Raw genomic sequence first — 15,683 nt, 5'->3', positions numbered from 1 at the left:
GCCGTTGCTAACATGTTTTATATACAGGGTTGGGTAGGGTTACTTTAACTTGATTACTTTCAATTACTTTTGGATTACTCCAATACCAAATATGCTAATAAAAGACAAAAGAAACTAAATATGAATAAAATGACTCAATTTGTAGACTGCTAACAATATCCGCATTCTGCCCTTAAAATCAGAAGCCAAACCAAACCTTACCCCCTACCAGCAGATGGCACTTTTGGACTCGTCATTGCAGGATGCTTATACAAAAACTATACAAACATATTTCAGCAGTAATTTCAACAAAACAAAAGTTATTATTTCACACGTTACACAAAGAAATATGACTTGACCTGACATAAGGATCTATCTATCTATCTACCTTGGTCATATCCCTCAAGAGGGGTGACCGACAACAAAACAAACACATACAATAACAAAGAAAATAAAAGGGAAAAAAAATAGCGAAAAAACACACACAAAATTTTTGGGACTATGGCCAACCCAATTGCTCAAACACCCAAACAAGTTAGGCACCTCGGCACCTAAGTTGGTCATGCTTTCGTCCCTCCAGATGAAACGGGGCACCAGAAAGCGGCCATGTCACTCGGGTCAGGGTGACACAACACACTCTTTTGTTCAACAGCAGGGCCCGACAGCTTTCACTGGTTTACCCCTGCCGCATCATACGGGTGCTCAGCCCATCCTTAAGAGCGCGTATACAATCCCACTATCCTTTCACAACACCTCTCCACTCCTTTCTATCACCAACAAGAGCTCTAGCTTCCATCATATTTAGACATGAAGATGATTGAAGATTTTTAAAAGAATATGAGACTGTACCGGGGATTAATTTTCAAACATTTTCGAGATTTTTTTTTCATGTAAAAAAGTGTGTTTTGGCTCAAAAAAGGATGAGAAAAACATGCCATTTGGAATTTAAAATGAGACATGTGAAATAATGATGTCCGAGGTAACCTGAATGCATCACCATTTAGGAGGTGTGTCTATCTGAGCCAACATGTCACCCTACTCGTAAAAGTTTTCTGTGAAATGTTAAAACTGTCTCCCGACTAAGTTACAAGATGCTAAAACGCAAAATAGACGCACCCCTTTTCACTAACCCCGCGTTACCGTGTCTCCAACTGGCCTTCGCTGTATTTATTGGTTTACAAGTTGTAGTTACTAACTGCGAAGGGATTAACCCAAAGAATTGTCTCATCTGGGGTCCAGGACTTCACCCTGATGTCGTGTTGCCCGTTCGCTACTTTTTCATCCAAGCGGTCGATTTCAAAGGAGAAAATCTGAGTTCATCAGCAGGTAAAATTTCCCTCATTTTAATATATACAAATGTAAGTTGCATTCATTCATTACAGGCATTCTTTCTGGGCTTTAGTGCCTTGCACTGATTCGGTACAAATGGGGGTACGTGAAGGCACGTAAAGTAAAAAGTAGACTATTCATCCACCCATTATCTACAATTATACGCACTGCTTATCCTCAGTAGGGTCGCAGGGGTGCTGGAGCCCATCCCAGCTGTCTTCGGGCAGGGGACACCCTGAACTGGTTGCCAGCCAGTCGCAGGGCTCACAGAGACAGACAATTCGCTCGCTCATTCACACCTAGGGACAATTTGGATGTTTTTGGAATGTGGGAGGAAACCGGAGTGCCAGGAGGAAACCCACGTAAGGACGGGGAGAACATGCAAACTCCACACAGGAGGTTCGATCCCATGACCTCAGAACTGTGCCGCACACACGCTAACCACTGCCCTCCGTGCTGCCTATATGATTATGTCTCATCTCATCTCATTAGCTGCACCGCTTATCCTCAGTAGGGTCGCGGGGGTGCTGGAGCCCATCCCAGCAATCATCGGGCAGTGGGCAGGGGACACCCTGAACTGGTTGCCAGCCAATCACAGGGCACACAGGGACAGACAACTCGCGCTCATTCACACCTAGGGACATTTTGGACCGGCCAATCCACCTGAAATGCATGTCTTTGGAATGTGGGAGGAAACCGGAGTGCCCGGAGGAAACCCACGCAAGCACGGAGAGAACATACAAACTCCGCACAGGAAGTCCGGTAGCTGGATTTGAACCCACACAGGAGGTTCCCAAAACCTTAAAACTGTGCCGCACACGCGCTAACCACTGCCCCGCCGTGCTGCCTATATAATTATGTATTTTTGCTTATTATTTATTCCCTTTAAATCAGTTTCTTTCAAATGTTTACAATTTTCATACTATCTATGACAGTTTTCTCTTAGGCAAGTAACCCAGAGGATTGCAAGGCGCTTTTACTTAAAGGGACAGCGTGTATTATTTAGTGCCTAGTGGTTAAACAACACTTCATTCATTAAAAAAAAACAATACTGATTTGAATGAATAAACAAAAAAACATGAACCATTGTATGAACATGCTTTTTTCTTTTTGAATACTTGTACTTCGAGAAATATATATAACGTAAGCCTTACCTTGAGGGAGATCGCATAATTTTGCTAATATATACCCAGAAGCCTCAAAAGGCTGTCTTTCTGCTTTATATAAAAGATTACCTTATATAGAAATATAATATAGGAACTTTAGTGTTAGATTTCATATCTTCTTTAAACTTCTGCAAATACACCCAGATACTATTGTTTTCAAGGTTGTATTTGTTGTATTCCCTAAACAGTGCGTCAGTGACTTTTATTTTTAATACAATAATATTGAGATGGGTGTTCTCTGGTTGATAAATGGTAGTCAGCAAATACAGCTACAGTGGGTGCTTTGGCAACATCCAGTGGACATATTAAAAACGGCAAGTTATTGTTTGACGTTTTGCAGCTCACTTTTCTCTTTTGCTTCTCCAAGCTTTGTCTCGCAGGCCACATATAATAACGTGGCGGCCCATATATGGCCCTCGGGCCATGATTTGGACATTTGATCTTCCGTGATGAAGCAAAATTTCCTGGAATGCCTTCATGTAACGCCAATTTGGGTCTTAAATAACTTTAATATTTCAAGTCTAGTAGATCCCCCCCAAAAAAAAGGTTGAAAACCACAATTTGTTCTTTTAGGGTCCTCGTCATCTAAGTCTGCTTTGTATCAATTTCTGACATCTCATTTTCTTTTTATACTTAATATGGAATGAACCAAATTCATCTACCTTATTCTTACCTTGAATGAGAATGATTTACTGTTTCTGTGTAGGTAAGGACACATTCAAAGTGAAGATAACATCACTGGAGAAGAAGGAGCGCATCCGCATCCACGTACCCCCTCTTTTGGACAGAGGAGATGGATCTTTCCTGGTGAGGTACCGCTTGTACACTACAGTACCAACAGGCCTCAAAGTTGAGATCTTCCACCATGAAGATCCTGTCGCCAAATCACCCTACATCGTCCCAGGTGAGTTTGGCATCCGCTGGGACATTGTACCGTAAATTCCGGACTATAGAGCGCACCTAATTATAAGCCGCAGCCACCACATTTTAAGAGGAAAACCGATTTTGTACCTACACAAGCCGCACCTGTATATAAGCCGCATGCGCCCACATTTAAACATGTAACACAAACACAAAATTAGCCCAAACCCGACTTCAAGTCTCGCGATTGAAACTAAATGTCCTTCATTAAAATCCACAGTCCAAAAATCTCAGCCAGCAAAATGAACGGAAAATTATATTTAAGGTTTGATGCAGACCTGCAGAGTCCGGGGTCCCGTTGAAAGTAATCCAAGGAAAAAAGTGTATATTTCCAAAGGTAAGGGTGGGAAAAATATATCAGATGAACACATTTACTCACGCAACTCCTTTTTCTTTAATCAACTTTTTATCCCCTCTTCTTTCCTTGTTTGTCCCTCACCTTTGCGGTCCCCACTTAAACTCGGCGCCCCGCATTTGTTCCGCCCCTCATTTTTCGTTCACCCGTGCAAAACATATCAGAATAAGTGTCTAAAATAAATACATTACAAAAATATACAATTGCAAATACATATTATACATGGGTTGCACATATTTACAAAGAAAGACGGTACACCGAGAGAGTTTTCAAAGCTTCAATAATAATAATATAGCTTTCATCCCAAATGGCGGCTGTGACAGGGCAGTTAATGGTAGCAACATTCGAGCGCCGCTGGCGGCCATTAGAAAAACTACATAAATTGGCCGCATCACTGAATAAGCCGCAGGGTTGAAAGTTAGGGGAAAAAGTAGCGGCTTATAGTCCAGAATTTACGGTATATTGATTAGTCCGATTGAGATCAGAATTTGAGTTTGCGGACCGATCCAAAATAATCATTTACATTAGGGATGCACCTAAATAAGGAAAAAAGGGGTTGAAACCAAGATAAAAAAATGCGAAAGGTTTGGCCAAAAACGGAAACAATGAAAATAGATAAAACAACTAGTTATTTGATAATAAACTGACTTTAATATTATAAGACACTGATTTAAATTTTATTTTATCATACTCTCAAAAAACATCGAACAATGCAACAGATAAAGCTGTTGGGAGCTCTAAAATGCAAATAACAGGCAAGTTAATGAAAAATAAATAGCTTGATCTATCTCTTCCTTTTTAGAATATATTTTTGGGGTATATTAGCTTTTAATTGGCAGGCGAATGAATAGTGACCAGAAAAAGGGAGAAAGAATGATGAGGTAGTTGGCGCAGTGTTATTACAATATTACAACGAACCAGTTACACTTGCTTATTTTCTAAAGTAAAATAATAATAATAATTCATATATATATATATATATATATATATATATATATATATATATATATATCTTCTCATCTCATTAGCTACACCGCTTATCCTCAGTAGGGTCGCGGGGGTGCTGGAGCCCATTCCAGCAATCATCGGGCAGTGGGCAGGGGACACCCTGAACTGGTTGCCAGCCAATCGCAGGGCACACGGGGACAGACAACTCACTCGCTCATTCACACCTAGGGACAATTTGGACCTGCCAATTCACCTGAAAATGCATGTTTTTGGAATGTGGGAGGAAACCGGAGTGCCCGGAGGAAACCCACGCAAGCACGGGGAGAACATACAAACTCCGCACAGGAAGTCTGGAGCTGGATTTGAACCCACGCAGGAGGTTCCCAAGACATGAACTGTGCCGCACATGCGCTAACCACTGCGCCGCCGTGCTGCCCTATATATATATATACTGGACTGTCTCAGAAAATTTGAATATTGTGATAAAGTTCTTTATTTTCTGTAATGCAATTAAAAAAACAAAAATGTCATACATTCTGGATTCATTACACATCAACTGAACTATTTCAAGCCTTTTATTATTTAATATTGCTGATTTTGGCTTACAGCTGAAAAAAACTCAAAAATCCTATCTCAAAATATTAGAATACTTCCTCAGACCAAGTAAAAAAATAATTTTATAACAGCAAAACTAAATCAAACATTTGAAAATGTCCATTGATGCACTCAGTACTTGGTTAGGAATCCTTTTGCACGGATTACTGCATCAATCCGGCGTGGCATGGAGGCAATCAGCCTGTGGCATTGCTGAGGTGTTATTGATGCCCAGGATGCTTCGATAGCGGCCTTCAGCTCATTTGCATTTGTAGGTCTGGTGTCTTTCATCTTCTTCTTAACTATACCCCACAAATTCTCGATGGGGTTCAGGTCAGGGGAATTAGCAGGCCAATCAAGGACAGTGATGCCATGGTCAGTGCACCAGTTACTGGTGGTTTTGGCACTGTGGGTAGGTGCCAGATCATGCTGGAAAATGAAATCCTCATCTCCATAGAGCTTTTCAGCAGATGGAAGCATGTAGTGCTCTAAAATCTCTTGGTACACAGTTGCATTTACTCTGGACTTGATAAAACACAGTGGACCAACACCAGCAGCTGACATGGCTCCCCAAACCATTGCTGACTGTGGGAACTTCACACTGGATTTCAAGCAACTTGGATTTTGCTCCTCTCCAGCCTTTCTCCAGACTCTGGCGCCTTGACTTCCAAATGAAATGCAAAACTTGCTTTCGTCTGAAAAGAGGACTTTGGACCACTCTGCAACTGTCCAGTGCTTCTTCTCCATAGCCCAAGTCAGACGCTTCTTCCGTTGTCTTGAGTTCAGAAGTGGCTTGACCATGGGAATACGGCTATTGTAGCCCATTTCCCGGACACGTCTGTGAACTGTGGCTTTTGATACCTGGACTCCAGCTTCAGCCCACTGTCTTTGAAGCTCCCTCAAATTCTGGAAGCGGCTCTTCTTCACAATTTTGTTAAGGCTGCGGTCATCTCTCTTGGTTGTGCAGCGTTTCCGGCCACATTTTTCCCTTCCAACAGACTTTTTGTGGATATGCTTTGAAACTGCACTCTGTGAACAGCCTGCTCTTTGAGAAATTTATTTTTGTGTCTTACCCTCCTGATGGAGGGAATCAATGATGGTCCTCTGGACAGCAGTCAGATCAGGAGTCTTCCCCATACTTGTGATTTAGTTTACTGAACCAAGCTGAGTGTTTTTAAGGCTCAGGAAACCCTCGCAAGGTGTTTCGAGTTAATTAGACGATTCAGGTGATTAGTTGAATAGCCTACTTGTATACTTTTTCATGATATTCTAATATTTTGAGATAGGATTTTTGAGTTTTCTTAAGCTGTAAGCCAAATTCAGCAATATTAAAATAATAAAAGGCTTGAAATAGTTCAGTTGATGTGTAATGAATCCAGAATGTATGACATTTTTGTTTTTTTAATTGCATTACAGAAAATAAAGAACTTTATCACAATATTCTAATTTTCTGAGACAGTCCAGTATATATATATATATATATATATATATATATATATATATATATATATATATATGAGAGAGGGGGGATGAGTCAGAGAGAGAGAGAGAGATAGAGAGAGGGGGATGAATCACAGAGAGAGAGAGGGGGGATGAGTTAGAGAGAGAGAGAAAGAGAGAGAGAGAAGGGGGGTATGATTCTGGGAGAGAGAGTGTGAGAGGAGAGGGAGAGAAGGGAAAGAGAGTGAGATTATAATTACAAATAACAAAAGACCTTTTCTAAACTCGTTTATTAAGAAACAATGGCATTGAATGTGTTATCTGTTTTTTTTTTAACAGTTGAGTGCATGCAGTTTTACACGTGAACCCACTCACCTCACTATTCAAATTCAACACTGCTCTCTAGCGGCCAGTGGGAGCATTTGTTTTGCTTTCAGTACACAGTACAACACAATTTTACTTGAAATCATGATTGTTTGACTGCATTATTGTCTGCATTGTCAAACCAGATTGAAGTGTTGCAAATATGAACTTGCCAAAAGAACTGAACTGCTGTAAAATCTGTAAAAGTAAATCAATTTCTGAATGTGTAGGTCCTCTCTATCACGAGTACTGCGAGTGTCCTGAACCTGACGCCGCCACTTGGCAGAACATCATGCAATGTCCACCCGACGAGCCTCAAATCGAGGCGGACTTTAAATCCTTTCCGAGCATCAACCTGCAGAATCTCAGAGACCAGGGCCCTCAGAGATTTGCCAACAGAGGAGGCGTCATTCACTACGCCATCATCAACAATCGTCTGTTCCGCCGAACACTGGGAAAATACACCGACTTCAAGATGTTTTCTGACGAGATGCTGCTATCCCTGACGAGGAAGGTAGAGATTTCAAATCCCTCCACTCGCTATCCATACCTGTCAACTTAAAAGTTTTCCCATTTTTTTATGCATGTTTTGATCGTTTCAAATTGTGTACTCCAAAGAACAACTTTTGTATGGGTGGGGAAAAAATCCTTCTTTTTTGTCAGACTAATCTTGTCCTTGCAGTTGGTGGAATGGAGTGTGAGGTACTCCACAGAGTGAATCAAGGAAGCAAGGTTTTGGGTGCTCTGAGGAGAGTGATGAGCAACAAGAGTATGGTATGGATGTTAAGAGGGGACTGTATGTGAGTGTGATTGTGCCGACTGTGTTGTATGGTGCAGAGACTTGGAGACTGAACGCAGATTTGAGAAGGAAATTAAATGTTTTTGAGGAGTATGTTAGGAGTGACAAGATTGGATGGATTGAGAAATGAAATTGTGAGAGACAGAACTGGAGTAGTAGTGGAACTGAGCAAGTGCGTGTATAAGAGAGTACTCGGATGGTTAGGACACATGGAGAGGATGGATGAGGAGCGAATGTTGAAGAGTATCTACAGAGCAGAAGTAAATGGAAGGAGACCAAGAGGAAGGCCGCGATTGACGTGGATGGATGGTGTCATGAGTGCACTGCAGGAAAGAAGTTTAAATTTAGTGGAAGCTTGTTCTCTTGTTGGTGATAGGAATGAGTGGAGAGGTGCTGTCAAAGGATAGTGGGATGTTTGGACGCGTTATAAGGGATGGGCAGGGCACCTGTATGATGCGGCAGGGGTAAACCAGCTAAATCTGTCGGGCCCTGCTGTTGAACAGAAGAGTGTGTTGTGCCACCTTGACCCAAGTGTCATGGCGGCTTTCTTGTGTCTGGTTTCATTTGGAGGGATGAAAGCTTAACCAACTTTGGTACAGAGGTGCTTAACTTGTTTGGGTGTTTGGGCATTTCGGTTGGCCATGGTCCAAAAAGTTTGTCTGTGTTTTTTGCTATTTTTCCCCCTTTTTTATTTTTCTTTGTTTTTGTATGTGTTTGTCTTGCTGTTAGTCATCCCTCTCGAGGGATGTGACCAGGGTAGATAGTTAATATATATAATCTCGTCCTACCCATTTTGACTCTGATCCAAATTGTCTCAGGTACTGGTAGCAATGCTAATATTGTTGCAGTACTGGAGGGACATCAATATAGCAATGAAAATTGAGCTCTGTAGCTATAGAGGCAATGGACATGTTAAAAGAAAGCTTGAAACCTCATTTTTCATCGGAAAAAAGTAACTTTTACGACTAGATTTGACCATTGTTTAATTAACAACAGGTAAGCATTGCTTAGTTTCTTGAAAATACTCGTTTCCAAGAAAACTTTTTGTGAAAGAGTGCATTTTGAACAAAACTTTCACTTGGGTGATTTTTTTAATTTTTTTTTCCTTTTTTCTTTTGCATTTGTAATACCCTCAATATCTAAATCCTTTCCATAAACACAAGGGCACTCTGCTTGCCAAATAACATTTTTTTTCCCCAAAAAAGGGAACTTGTGCATGAACGCTGCAAGAACTTTTGAGCACCCGATGTTTACAGTGAGGTGATCACATGGTTTTGGTCATTCAGGAGGAGCCCTCTGCACACTCTCAATGGCTGGATAGAGAAAACAAAGCATCACGAGGAAGTGGGGCTCCTCGATGTGTGAACAAAGATCTGATCAAAGTCATTCCTGCCATCGAATGGTTATTTATCATATTTTAATCATTCCCAGAGGCTTGATACTTACTGATCAGCAGCGCCAAAGCTTTTAGCATAGTTTGTAAAATAAAACGACAACAAAAAAACATGTTTTTACATTTTGGCACTCAGAGACAATGCTTCCGAAAACATATGTATACGTTATGGGACTGAATGTGTTGAAGAAAAGCCTTTTAATGGTTTGATAACCGAATGGATGTGTAATCCCCAATTGTGAAAGGTGAGGGTACCCGACGTGGAGTTTTTCCTCAATGTCGGTGACTGGCCATTGGAGACGAGGCCAGCTGACGCGAGTCCTATTCCGGTCCTGTCCTGGTGTGGGTCTGAGGACACACGAGATATTGTCCTCCCTACCTACGAGGTCACTCGTTCCACTTTGGAGAGCATTCGAGGCGTTACTAATGACCTGCTCTCCGTTCAAGGCAACACAGGTAAAACCCTCAGGAGTGGAAGGAATATGTGGTCTAAATGTTGATTTATCTTTTTTGCTGTGCACACTTTCAAACAATTCCTATTAGAATTTGGTCCATTGTCACATTCTGAGCTATATTTCACATAGATCACTTTCTTGCAAACTTGAGATGATCAGATTAGCATGTATCCACTCAATCTGGGGCGGCAGTAGCTCAGGTGGTAGAGCACTTGTCTTGGGATCAAGGGATCCCAGTTCGGATCCCGGCTCGTCCGTGTTACATGTCGAAGTGTCCTTGGGTAAGACACTGAACCCCTAATACCCCCAACAAGCAGGTTAGCGTCTTACATGGCTGCAATACAAGGCCGCTATTGGGAAATGTGGAGCACATTGTAAAGCGCTTTGGGTAGTCATTGACTTGAAAAGCTCTATTTAAATGCAAATCATTTCATTTCATCAGACATCAGGGGGAAAAGACGAATGGACCCTGAACTCTGGACTACAAAGCAGACAAATTCAATTTTGTCTTTATGGAAGCCGCAAAGGATTTTAAGATGCAGGCATAAGTAGATCTGGCGCATAGGCAATTTGGCGTCTACACCAACTGCGCCGTACCCCTGTACACCTCAAGCCATTTTCAGCTCTACTGCAAGTTGTTTACACATGAGTTTTCGGATCATGTTATCATTTGCGTTGGAGACTACTGGAGCGGTTAGGAAAACGAGCACATATCTAACTACTATGCCAAAAGAAAACGCAAATGAGGACTGCATTCCATAAAATAAAAGCCCTATATTTCCAGACGACGCAAGGACAACCATACTGTGGAGATTGCGACACAAACATAGTTTTTGTGCTATTGGCATCTGTGGTTGCCACAGTAACGGACAAAATTGCATTCGCTTGTCTTCGTTCCTCTATGATTAAAGGAAATTCCTGCAACCTGACAATGACTGATGATAGTCAAGTCAAGTCATGTTTATTTGTATAGCTCTTAATCACAAAGAGTCTCAAAGGGCTTCACAGGCGTATTTTTTTGGTTTCTATTTCTGTCTCCTTATTTTCTGTCTGTTTTTCCTGCTTTTTCTTTTCTATCTTTCTTTTCTGTCCTTCTCATTTTTCATTCTATTTTGCTCTCTTACAACGAAAAGAGAACAAAAGCATTTCTGATGGCTAACTTCCACTGCGGTTCAGTTCGTATGTATACATTGTGGACTTGTTTTCTAGGTGAAAAGTTTTAAATATCGTGAGCACGCTGTAAACATTAAATAGAGTACTGTCAAACCTCCCGATTTGCTCCTGTTTTATGTTGTTTAAATACATACTGTAGTTCTTTTCACTATTTATGTATTTGATTTCCCTCTTCGACTACCAGAGTGCGCAAAAAGTAGCGGCTTATTGTCCAGAATTTACTGTGGTCATACAGAGCCTAACTGAACACATTGTGTCTGCTCCTGATATGATCCCAGCAATTTCAGCTTCTTTATTTAAGTCTTACATGAATTTGGTCACACTGGCTTTGCAGAATGGATCTCCATGATGAATTCAGTGCATTGGTCTTTGTGCTGCTGTAATGCATAAACCGGATAACTCCAACATCTTCAGTTCAGCCACTGGTCAAGTTTATTCTCTTGATGTTTTCTTAACTTTGCAAAGAACACATATGAAAATGTGTTAATGGGGGAAGGGTTTTTACAGATGATCAGAAAATGTTCATCTTAAAATATAGTAGTATTATTTAGATTGCATTTCATTACGACCAACTACTTACGCCTCACTACTAACCCTAACCCTAACATATATTATATCTTGTTATCCCAAACGGAAGGCGGTATTATGTGGCTGTCTAGAGCTGTGTCCTCACTGGTCCCCCGACAAACCAGGCAGTTGAAGCATGCGTGGACCACGATTATGTGGCTTGAATTCAAAATAAAAGCAATCTTCATTGCCAACCCAGGAACTTAGGGACTTCTATATTGCATGTTGATGAAAGTTTCCCCTCCACCAACACTGATTGAAGTTATTAGTTTATCTGCAGGTTTAGAAGAATGATGATGGTTCTGATGCCTCCTGGCTCAGACGATTGCCTTTACCCAGCTTGTATCAAGGCGAGACAATGTTGTAGAGTAAAGGCTGCAGTTTTTAGGGTGGAAATAATAGAACCTCATACATGTTAAGTTTCAGAAATGGGAAATCGGGAGATTTTTTTTTCAACGCGATTATTATTATTATTATTATTATTTGAAAAGACAACAATAAAACTCGTTTTTCAATCTACTTTATTGTTATTTTATGTTTACATGTGATTATTACAATGTTTAATTATTCTAAATTTTCTGGTGTTCTTTAACATAGTCATATGTAGCACTCTTATTTGTCTGCTGCTATCGAAGGAATGAGATCACGTGGAGTTCGAGATTATGATTGCCGAGTCTCGATCAAAGGTTTTTCAGGTGCAGAATGGCGAAAAAGACGCTGATAAAGACTATGGATAATTTGGCTACATTTTAATCGGCAAAACTTTGTTCACATAAAAATTTCGGTGACCCAAAAAAGACATTTTTAGAAATCGGTAGATGTTGCTTTCAGATCGGTAGGCAGGAGAATCATAGCCAAAGCGGTAGTCTCCCGACCAGATCGTGAGACTTAACAAGTGTGCAACCTCTATTTTAGTTTGGTGTTTCTGTCAGCTTTTCATTCTGTCATGTTCAACTGATATTTTCTTTCCCGCTACTTGTAAGCATAGTTTTCTACTTTGTATAGTGATTTTATGCACATTATGGTTCACTACACAATGCAAATTAATGATTAATGTGGTACCCATAGCAAATATAATCAAGAATGTTTTGTTTTTGTTATTTTCCATTTGTGACGTGTGTTAAAAAACGTAATATTTTTAACCTGAAAGCATTTATAACGACCGTCTGTTATTCCTCCTTATATTTGTGCTCTCAGAAAGAAAAGGAAGCAATCTCAAATTGTTTGCTCAGGTATTGTTTAGTCTGATAGAACTCAAACTGGGAGGAAAAAAACTGGGGTTTACAAAAAAAACAAGCAAAGATTTACACCAGATAAAATCTATGACTTTCAGGTCCCTCCTGGGCAAACAAAACGGATCGGGCCTTTTTCCGCGGTCGGGACAGCCGAGAAGAACGTCTCCAGCTGGTTGCTCTGTCCAAGAAACATCCAGAACTTCTGGATGCCGGCATCACGGGGTGGTTCTTTTTCAGGGATCGAGAGAAGCAAGTTGGCAAAGCGGCCCTCGTTGGATTCTTTGATTTCTTTAAGGTGAGCAGTAAATTGCTAGAACCAGAAAGGTAAGCATTTGAGTTTCTTCTCGGCTCAATTTTATCCTCCACAGTACAAGTACCAGGTGAATGTGGACGGTACTGTGGCGGCATACCGGTTTCCTTACCTGATGCTTGGTAACAGTCTAGTTCTGAAGCAGGACTCGCACTACTATGAACATTTTTATAGTAGTCTGGAAGCTGGCACCCACTACATTCCATTCAATAGAAACCTGTCTGACCTGTTGCAAAAAATCAAATGGGCCCAAGAGAATGATGCAGAGTCGCAAAAAATTGCCACGGCTGGCCAGGCCATAGCCCGTCAACTGCTGCAACCCGGCAGAATCTACTGCTATTACTTCCGAGTGCTGATGACGTACAGCCGGCGGCAATCGGGCCAGCCGAGCCGCCATCCAGATATGGAGGCCGTGCCTCATTCCGACGAACACGAAAACGGGTGTAAATGTCATCGTGAGAGCAGCACAGGAGAAAAGTTTGCCAAAGATGAACTATGATGGACCTTCAACAGCCATGCAATCAAACCTTGCGTTTTAAAAGTGGCAACATGTGAGAATTGAGGTTACAGTAACAGCAGTATGAGATTTTTCAAACACAAACTCCCCAATTTGATTGTTATTTTTCATCCTGACTGTGTTTACATTTGTTTTTGTGTATCATTACGGCAGTAGTCATTTTGAAGAAAATGCTCTATTCATTGTATGAGAAATATTTTTGTGCTTAACTGTCAATACTTACCAACATGTTTTCTCTTCCAGACCTAAATTTTGAGATATTCTACCTCATTTCTAGCACGCTGGAAACATTTACAGTTTTTCTTCGAAATTTCTAACTCATTAAAATTGTAAAATGTAAAAATAAATCTGTGAACAGCAGTCAGTTGGAATTAGGTCTTGACTTGTCATTGCGACGTTTGGATTAATTTATTTGTGAACTTTTCCAGTTTTCATGTTTTTTTTAACACATAACCCCGTATACAGGGCGTTTGCAAATAACCCTATCAGAAGAGGCGCACCACGAATGACATTTCTTACCCAGATAAACGTTTCCGTGTGTAACTTTTGACTTTAAATAAAGGATTATTTTGCTCATCTTACTCACCACAATCAACAAAGTACAGTGTTTGTTTGCTCCTCGCTCCATTGCTGTGTACAGTACTGCCTGTTTACATGTTGGGCTTCTAGGCGGCTTGCCAGAAGCAAGAACTTACCTTATACAGTATATGCATGTATACAACTGTCATTTTCTGCGTGGGGGCAGAAAATACAATTAGAATAGTCCTAATTGTCATTGTTTACAACGAGATTGGACGTGGCACTCCAGGATAATAGGGTGGTCCTTAATGGGGGTCGAATTTTTTTTTTTTGAAATATTGGGCTCTGACCCCCCGCATATGTTCTTTTATCGATAAAAACACACTGTATGCAATTTTGAACAATTTGGATAATATTTAGAGGTAGCTCAACGACTTTGAAATTTCCCAAAATGGTAAAATTTTGGCAATTTTCGAGAAAAAACGGAAATCTTAACCCTATGTGTACGGCGTTTTAGAACATCCAATTTCAGTCCATTGCTTATAATTGTAACACAAGAAAAGTTACAAGTAACTTTGTACACTAGGTCTGATATAATGTGCGAAAAATCCTTATTTTTCATACCAAAATTTCAGAGGCCTTGAGCGACCTCTAAATATCCTTTGATTTTGATGAAACTTTGCCTAATTACGTTTTGTATATATTGGAACATATTCAAGGGGTCAGAGCATGAAATTTTAAAAGTCGAAAAATAAGGACCACCCTAATAATAATCCTACCCTGGTCATATCCCTCAAGATGGGTGCCCAACAGCAAGACAAACACATACAAAAACAAAGAAATTAAAATAAGGGAAAAAGTAGCGAAAGCATAACATAAACACACCTAAACATTTTTGGACCATGGCAAACCCAAATGCCCAAACACCCAAACAAGCACCTCGGCACCTAAGTTGGTCGTGCTTTCGTCCCTCCGGATGAAACCGGACACAAGAAAGCGGCCATGTCACTCGGGTCAGGGTGACACAACACACAGTTTAGTTTAACAGCAGGACATGACAGCTTTCACTGGTTTACCCCTGACGCATCTCACGGATCCCACTATCTTTTTACAACACCCCTCCACTCATTCCTATCACCAACAAGAGCTCTAGCTTCCACTAGATTTAGACCCCTTTCCTGCCGTACACTCATAACACCATCCATCCACGTCAATCACGGCCTTCCTCTTGGTCTCCTTCCATTTACTTCTGCTCTGTAGATCTTCTTCAACATTCGCTCCTCTCCATATGTCCAAACCAACCGAGTACTCTCTTATCCACACGCTTGCTCAGTTCCACTACTACTCCAGTTCTGTCCCTCACAATTTCCTTTCTCAACCTATCCAATCTTGTCACTCCTAACATACTCCTCAAACACTTCATCTAAAAAACATTTAATTTACTTTTCAAATCTGCGTTTAGGCTCCAAGTCTCTGCACCATACAACACAGTCGGCACAATCAGGCTCTCATATAGTACCCTTTGCCAATCCGTACTGATACTCTTGCTCATCTCTCTCTTCAGAGCACCCAAAACCTTGCCTCCTTGATTCACTCTGTGCAATACCTCGCACTCTATTC

General features: G+C 40.8%; 1 protein-coding gene across 1 annotated transcript; it reads left to right on the top strand.

Moving 5' to 3' along the window:
• The first annotated feature begins 968 nt into the window (after positions 1-968).
• On the top strand, positions 969-14,296 carry poglut3 (protein O-glucosyltransferase 3). Its single transcript, XM_088339218.1, has 6 exons — positions 969-1,305; positions 3,181-3,378; positions 7,326-7,609; positions 9,533-9,743; positions 12,816-13,012; positions 13,086-14,296. Exons 1-6 carry the CDS (start codon positions 1,071-1,073, stop codon positions 13,524-13,526), a joined length of 1,566 nt encoding a protein of 521 aa, XP_088195344.1. The 5' UTR covers positions 969-1,070; the 3' UTR covers positions 13,527-14,296.
• Positions 14,297-15,683: the final 1,387 nt, after the last annotated feature.

This window comes from Urocampus carinirostris, chromosome 7 (genome assembly GCF_059441175.1).
Source record: "Urocampus carinirostris isolate Australia breed hairy pipefish chromosome 7, RoL_Ucar_1.0, whole genome shotgun sequence".
NCBI classification, from domain to species: Eukaryota; Metazoa; Chordata; class Actinopteri; order Syngnathiformes; family Syngnathidae; genus Urocampus; species Urocampus carinirostris.
Note: the sequence above shows the minus strand (reverse complement) of the source record. Positions and strands in the feature narration are given on the sequence as shown.